The sequence below is a fragment of the Sabethes cyaneus genome, chromosome 3 (genome assembly GCF_943734655.1).
Source record: "Sabethes cyaneus chromosome 3, idSabCyanKW18_F2, whole genome shotgun sequence".
In the NCBI taxonomy this organism is placed as follows: Eukaryota; Metazoa; Arthropoda; class Insecta; order Diptera; family Culicidae; genus Sabethes; species Sabethes cyaneus.
In genome coordinates, this window is record NC_071355.1 from 24830850 (window position 1) to 24838722 (window position 7873).

General features: G+C 39.1%; 1 protein-coding gene across 1 annotated transcript; it reads left to right on the forward strand.

Annotated features, from left to right (window-relative positions):
* Positions 1-3777: 3777 nt before the first annotated feature.
* On the forward strand, positions 3778-4973 carry LOC128739392 (uncharacterized). The gene is made up of 4 exons (XM_053834875.1): positions 3778-3939; positions 3994-4608; positions 4663-4818; positions 4882-4973. The coding sequence occupies exons 1-4, from the start codon at positions 3778-3780 to the stop codon at positions 4963-4965; spliced, it is 1017 nt and encodes a 338-aa protein (XP_053690850.1). The 3' UTR covers positions 4966-4973.
* The last annotated feature ends 2900 nt before the right edge of the window (positions 4974-7873 follow it).

The following is a 7873-nucleotide window of genomic DNA, read 5'->3' on the forward strand; positions in this document are numbered from 1 at the left end:
GTGCCTATTTACAGAAATACTTGTACAAACGGTAAAATTTATGCTTCAATTCAATTTTTGCAGCAAATAAAGCAACATACGATATTTATATTATAAAGTTTGTAGAACTTGTAAAACCTGTTAGGTGAGGTTTTGTGTACAAAAAGTTTAATAAACTAATTTTAAGGGAGTTACGACAGAAAGTCAATTATATCTCACAAAACAATTGATGCAGATACTTAGTATCATCGGCAAATTTTAATGACATTCAAGCTTTTTCAACTTTGGCGAACACATGAACATGCTATCCCCCCAATAAAAAGTTAATTTTTTTCAAATATGTTATCCCCTTAATATCTAATTGTATGAAAATGTCAACAGATGCAGAATACTTTTTTAAGAAACTTTTCCGAAAACACCTAAGCTCAAAAACGCCAGGAAAAGTGAGAAAAGACTTTTGACCGTCTTTTTCCAGAATGGTCCACCTGTGCAGCGTCGTACCCCGGAGCTAACTTGGCGAGCTACTCATACAACTCATAAATAAGTTATTTCAACTAAATGCGGTAGAGACGTGCTACTTGGGAGACAAAGACGAAAGATGACAAAAAAGGAGATGAATAGAGTTAGAAAAGACGAAAACTGGAAACGTAATTGTCCTGTACTCTAATGGCCAGTTGCGAAATCTGTCGATAAAGAAGGGTCAAGTTTTAGAAAGACGCTCAAACCCATGGCTTTGTTTCTTTTCGAAACGAAAAAAGGAAAGAGAAAAACGGGAAAGAAAATTATAAAAAAATGATTGAAAAACTACAGGAAAAAAGATTGAAAAAAGGATTGAAAAAAAAGAGAAAAAATGGTACAGCAAACGAAGGAAAACGGAACAATGAAACAAAAAACATGAGACAGAAAAAAGGAAAAACGAGAGAAAAAGAGGAAGAAAATAGAAAGTAAAGGAAGGAAAGTGAGAAAAGAGAAGGGAAAACAAACAGTGAGAAAATGAGAATGGAAGGACCAGGAACACAAAAGAGGTACAACGTGTGATAAAATAAGACGAAATATGTCAGTCCTAATTTTGTATCCAACTTCGTGTGATAGACGAAACTCAAGTCTAATGTATCGTCCAATGTTAAATTCAATTTCGTGTACAATTGCATGTCCAATTTGACACTTAATTTCAAGTCTGATTTAATTCCAATTTTAAGTCAAACTTAAGTCTGATGTCAAGTCTAAATTTAGGCCCAATTTACGTTTAATTTCAGCTCAGATTCGTGCATAGTTTCAATCCAATTTCATGTCCTATTTCAACTTTCCTAGTCCAAGCTCAAGCCTAATTCAATTTAGAGCACAAGTTAAGTAAAAATACCGATCCCTTTTAAATCCGATTTCGCGTCTAATACTAAGTAAATTCAATTTAGAGATTTAAGTCTAATTTCTAGTTCATTTCGAAATAAAGCTTCAAGCCCAAATTAGTCCAAATTCAAGTCTGATATAATGTCCGATGTCAAGTCCGATTTCAAGTCCCATTTCAATTCTAATTTGTAGTCCAACATTAACTTTAATTTTAAAGCCAATTGCACCAGAAAGTTCAGAGTTTTAAATCGAATTGACCGACAGGTTTGTCATAAGTAGTAATGTATTCTCCAGCTTACGATTACTCGGGTTTGCAAGCCAAAACATTCTTCTGAATGGTTGGGTGTCCTTTCTTTCTCTTTTTTGGCACAGACCTTTTGATCCATAAATGATTGGATGCCCTACTTTTTGTTTATCACAACGAAAGATACCAAGAGCGATAACAATATTTAGGTATTTATCAACGAGAGACATACTTATCCAAAAGACGAAACCACAGAGCCAATATAAAAGCATCGAGAGAAGTGCACCATCACCAAAAGTCAACATATGACAGCATCGTAAATTAGCAAGTTAGTTGACCATGACACAACAACACGGTACATTGTAATCAGAAGTCAATATAGGCGACTGTTGCGCTCACTCACAATCATCCCAAGCCATGGTTTCGATGGGGTGCTTATATGATTCCACTGACTTGCTATACCAGACCATGTGAATTGTAAATTGTCCACTCAATAACAGATGTCAAAGTGAATGAGAGACAAAGGGGCGCCGAGTTAGATCGGGTAATCAGCTAGTAAGAAATAAAATGGTATAACAAAGGTTCCTTTCACCACCAGGTGGATTAAATCGGGGTTTTAAAATAAATATAATTGATTGGTGTTCATATATCATTGTTCTAGGAAGCCATTTGTGGAGCAAATAAAACGGATTCCGTTAGGAAAGAACAAAAATCGAAGGAAAGACGCATCCTGCGAATGGTTATTTTATATTTTATGCGCTATAAACGCTATAAAAATGTTTAAAACATTTCAATTGGTGAATAGACTGAACGATACTGGCTATTGCGAAAATCTTTGCTGAACATCTTTCTACTTCTTCTGTCCGTTCCGTTGGGGAAATTGTCAGCCAACTATCCGGTGAGAATTTGTGGCCAAAAGGTTTTCTTCATTTTATGGCAATAATGAAAACAGAATGACATCCGGCTGTCGTAACCCGGAAAGAAACGGAAACGAGTTCGAACGTTTCGAACGTGATCAAATAAAGATTGGAAATTCACAAGTTAATTAAAATTTTAATACTACTAGTCGACCTCGTCCAGAGCTCGTTTGGAAGCTTGCATCCATAGCCGCCAGCCTCGGCAACGATTGCAACTATCGGATTTGCATAAACTTGTCGTCCATGTGAATGGGAATTCGATGGGAGTGCGACCGGATAGAGTACATTCATTTGTACAATTGTAAATTGGCATTGAGCAGATTGCATCACTAGTAATAGACAAAATTCACACCTTCGACACGATCGATAAGTAATCGATAGGTTAGGGCTCAACAAGGAAAGCATTTATTAATTAAAAGGTAACTGCATTATGTACCCTGTAAATGCAGACCATAGACGGTGTTAAAACCAATCAACGTTGATAAGGATTAGCTGCTGATGGACAATTGTAAGGAGAAGATTATGGATTCTGTTTGGTGCTAACTAAATCACCTCATTTCGAATGCTATTTACTAGGAATTATCGTAATTGTGTTTATGCTGTTACCAATTAAACTTGAATGCTTAATTATCGCGATTATAATGGAAAGACAATACTTAGGCTTTGATGTTGTCAACCAAATGCAGTAAATGCACTAAAAACAATCCAAATCCCAGCAGTTGAAAAGTGGTCCAAGCAATAATCATCAACATTCAAGCTTTAACATATCAAACAATTTGATCATCAAATTATGAAGCCCCCAAGCCTCATTTCCACTTCCAGCTAATGTTCTTCCGACTGATTACCCGCGTCCCCTTTAATACAAAGCACCGATGCTATGATACATATTAATTAATACAATAAATTTTACGCACCATCGATATGATGCGGATGAATTATGGATTAGCCGCCGCTGCCGCCGCCGCCGGGAAAACGGAAAAGTTAACTCGCTAGTCCGCCCAGGTCGGTCCGCCAAAGGCGTTAATTATAATCGACCACTCGGCCTGACCTGCAGCAGCAATGGCGTTCGTTTCCAGGGTGCGAAGCAGTATTCGCTCGTTAACTCGCAGCGAATCAATTTACGATGTCGCCTTGATAAACCACGCTTTACTGAAGCTGAATGGGTTGACTATTTGTAGTGTTAGGAAGCAATCCGATGGTTACAAAGCCTCTATCACGCCAAAAGATTTGCTGGTTCTTTTGCGATTACTGGTTATGGAAGGATTCGTATTTTACGTAAGCTTGATTACCATGGGACGGCTCCAGTCAACCGGATCAAACCTCATGGACAACGGAATTCGGTTTAGCTTTGTGCTGAGTTCTGTTGTAATCAGCGTGCTATCCCTCGGAAACTATGTACGTTATGGACAAATGTGGAAAATTTTGGGAAAACTCGATCGATTCGACCAACAGGTGAGTAAAGTTATTTTTTTAACTGACATATTGTTGAGTGAAAAAAAATTTCAGGTTAATGAAATCAACGCACCAGTGGACCACGGAAGTCAAAAGCGACAATTCATGCAGTCTATGTCATTCATCGTAATAAGCTGCATCCTGCTATCGATACTGAACAATGCGGCACTCTCCGCTGATTATGGATCGTTGACAGTTCGAATGGCAATTGTATTCTCCTTTCTTTTCTTCAATGTCCCATTTAGCTTGATCAACCACAATGTTTTCTTCACGTGTCAACTGGTATACCGCCGACTAAAACACATCAACGAAATACTGGCAGTACACTTTGTACCACCGAAGAAAGCTGGCATGATGATCCTGAACGAACTGCCGGCAACAAAGTCCAATCGCTGGGACAAAGCAGCCCTTCTCAATCGGCTCGCTACACAATGGGACGAAATGGGTCAAGTAGTACAAATGATCAACACTGTTTTTTGGGGTCAAATTATTTACATTACCACCACCAATATGATGGTGTTGACGTTCAGTCTGTTTACCTTCTATCGTACGGCAATCACTCAGGATGAACGCCAGCGCATGATGGCCATCATCTACGTACAAAATAGTTTATATTATGTGGTGATGTTAAGTGCTGTTATTGGGACATTCGATGCCATTAAGCGACAAGTAGGTCCAATGAGTGAATTCGGAATATTCCAGTAAATCTGGTTGATGTTTCAGGCTGAAAAGACTGCAGTTTTCGTGCACAAAGCGTATCGAGAGGTGGAGAACAATCACGTCCAGGATGCGTTGGTGTATTTTTCGCAACAACTGAACTACAAACCGATCGTGATAAGCTGTAGATATTTCGTGTGTGATTGGACTATGGGAATGATGGTAAGCTGAAGTTGCCTGCTATACGAATGATCGTTGTTGATTTGATTTCCATTGATAATTCAGATCATCGGAACAGTCACCTCGTATCTGGTAATATTGATTCAATTTGATGACGCATTAGGTCCAGCGATGAAGAAACAACTTTAAAGAAGGCATATTATTTGGTCAACTTGGTAATGCAGTTGAATTTCAGGTTGGACTAAATCTAAACGTTCGATCTTCAAATAGTGTTTGAAATTGTTGGGTATTTGCTGTCTAAGTAAGAAAACAATAGATGGGGATTTCAAATTTTCAAAGCAAACGTCACCACCTTCTATGAATGTTTTCTGTGAGAAAGCTAAGTTGTATTCATTCTCTCGGAATATTTTGAAAGTAAGTAACATTGTTCAGTTCATTTCGACAATTAGAAAAAGACACAAAAATAAAAATAAAGCTGAGATTGATAAATTTAGTATTATTGTACCTTAAAACCCACTGATTATTAACACTGGTCTGCAAAAAAAAAATCATAGAAAAGGCATCCAGGACTGATGTCTAATTCTTTCAATCGCGTACAGATATTTTGCAAAGTAGATATTTTGCTGTACAATTTGTTGCTTCGACAGGGTGTATTCCCTACAATTTGGAAGCTCTCCGTTATGTTTCCTGTGCACAAAAAGGGAGACAAACGTGATGTAAAAAATTATAGAGGTATTGCATCACTATGCGCATGTTCAAAAGTGTTTGTAATTATTATACACGACTCTCTCTTCGCAAGCTGCAAACACTACATCTCTTCAGACCAACATGTTTTTTTATGCAAAACGCTCAACTGCTATGAACCTTGTGCAGTTCACCGCACCATGCTTGCAAAACATGAGTGTAGGTGCCCAAATTGATGCGGTTTATACCGATTAAAAAGCTGCATTTGACCGAGTCGATCACAACATACTACTAGCTAAACTGGAAAAGCTTGGGGTTTGTTCTGCGCCAATACGATGGTTTCGATCCTATCTTTTAAATCGAATGCAATTTGTGAGAATAGGAAATCAGCAGTCTGCACATTTCCCGAATCACAGGCATTTCACAGGGCAGCAACCTCGGACCACTGCTCTTCACACTGTTTATAAACGACGTCTCATTTTTACTCCCGGATGATTGCCGACTGATGTTTGCAGATGACGTGAAACTATTTAAGATCGTCAACGATACTGTAGACTGTTTGGAGCTCAGGTGCATTGTTGAGATTTTTCTCCAGTGGTGTTCCAGTAACCTACTAACGGTTAGCATCGAGAAATGCTGTGCAATCTCGTTTCATAGAAAATCTCACCCGATTACCTTCAATTATACAATGTTTGGTCAGACGGTAACCAAAGTAAGCCAGGCTCGTGATTTGGGTGTTACTTTGGATATACGTCGCTAACGTTCAAGCCACACTACAACGAAATAATTGCCAAGGCCAATCGCCTTCGATCACTTTACTATTCCCTGGTGCGTTCCTTCCTCGAGACCAACTCGGTTGTTTGGTGGCCATTGAATGCTAACTGGATAGCACGAATTGAAGCCGTTCAGCGAAAATTCGTGCGTTATGCTCTACGATTCCTCCCATGGCGGAATCATCACCAGCTACCACCGTATGTAGAGCGCTGCCAGCTTCTTGAAGTGCAGACTTTGGAGCGAAGGCGGTTCGAAGCTCAAGCTGGTTTTGTGGGAAAAATTCTGTTTGGCGAGGTCGATGCTCCGAATATCTTACAGTAAATTAATATGTATGCACCGGAAAGAACCCTGAGGCCCAGAAATCTGTTGTTATTACCTCAGCAAAATGTAACGTACGGACAACATGACCCCATCCGCATCATGTCGGCAAGCTTTAATGCCGTAGTCGATACATTTGATTTTAACTTAACCCTTAACCGTAATAACGTTCAAACAACGGTTTCGTAGGTAACTATGTTCTTTGTATGTTTTCATATTGCTTGTACTGTTAGTTGTATTGTACAGTGCTCGTTCTATTTATCATTAAGACTACTATTAAGTCAGATGACGTCTCTTATAACAAAAATATTCAAACCAGAGAAATGATTTAAAAAAAAAACATGACGTAATTGACTTTTTCTATTATTTTTCCTGAATTTAGTGGACAAAAATCCACTTATTAATCAAAAAATTCTATGCAGTTTTTCATGAAAACTTGTGACTTGTTGAGATTGACAGGGCCGGCGCTAGCCAATTTGGCGCTCCACGCAGATTCTTAAAATGGTGCCCCCAAAATAAACGAAAAAACTACCGGCGCTGCTGTGTGCAGACATTTTACTACCTACACAATCGAAAACGCACAGTCTCCTAGCGTCTTTCTGCATAACCACTTACGAGGCAAATAATACATGAGCAGCCAGCTGTGAGGTTACTCAGGCTGCAATGATGTGCGAGAGCGACAGCTGTTAGCTAAATACACACTCGCAAAAGTCGTTGCAGTGCATGAATAAACAAGAGCGGGAGTCCGAAAGGAATGCTTATGCTGGTGTGTTCATTAGAACCAGGGCTTGAAAAGGGATCGCAAGTTGAATGTGACTGCCGTGAATGCGAACTTTCCGCATTCAAACTCCGCTTTTTGAACGATCATTTGACTGTTTTTTGAATCCAGTCAATCTGCCGCTTGCGCTGCTGCCGTCTTACAATTCATGCGGCATCTCAGCAAAAGCAAACAGTCGATCTCCCGTTTTGCTTTGCGCTTTGAGAATATAAACTGCAAACTGACTGGAAGCATACGGTGACGTATTTTTTCGTTTCTCTTTTTGTTTCCAAATCGGCTGCTCACAGTAATAGTTTGTCACCCGGACGTCGGTCCGACGCAAGCAAAATATTCGTTTGTATTGGACGGAGTCCGACCGACTTCTTCCATGCACATGTAGTGGTTGTTTTTTTGTAGTATTGAATCATACGATTGTGCGGTTGCTTTTCGTTAGCGTGATGATTGTCAGTCATTTGACTGTTTTGCAGTCATTCGCTGCTCCAAACGGTAAAGGCAACTTGATCGAAACGAAAATGTCAAAAAGTTTTAGAACGCGTTCGTTCT

Bases quoted from the DNA above. Each gene is read 5' to 3' on its own strand.
- LOC128739392 (XM_053834875.1), top strand. From the start codon at position 3,778: ATGGGACGGCTCCAGTCAACCGGATCAAACCTCATGGACAACGGAATT. The intron at 3,940-3,993 runs GTGAGTAAAGTT...AAAAAATTTCAG, and splicing joins TCGATCGATTCGACCAACAG to GTTAATGAAATCAACGCACC. The intron at 4,609-4,662 runs GTAGGTCCAATG...TTGATGTTTCAG, and splicing joins TCGATGCCATTAAGCGACAA to GCTGAAAAGACTGCAGTTTT.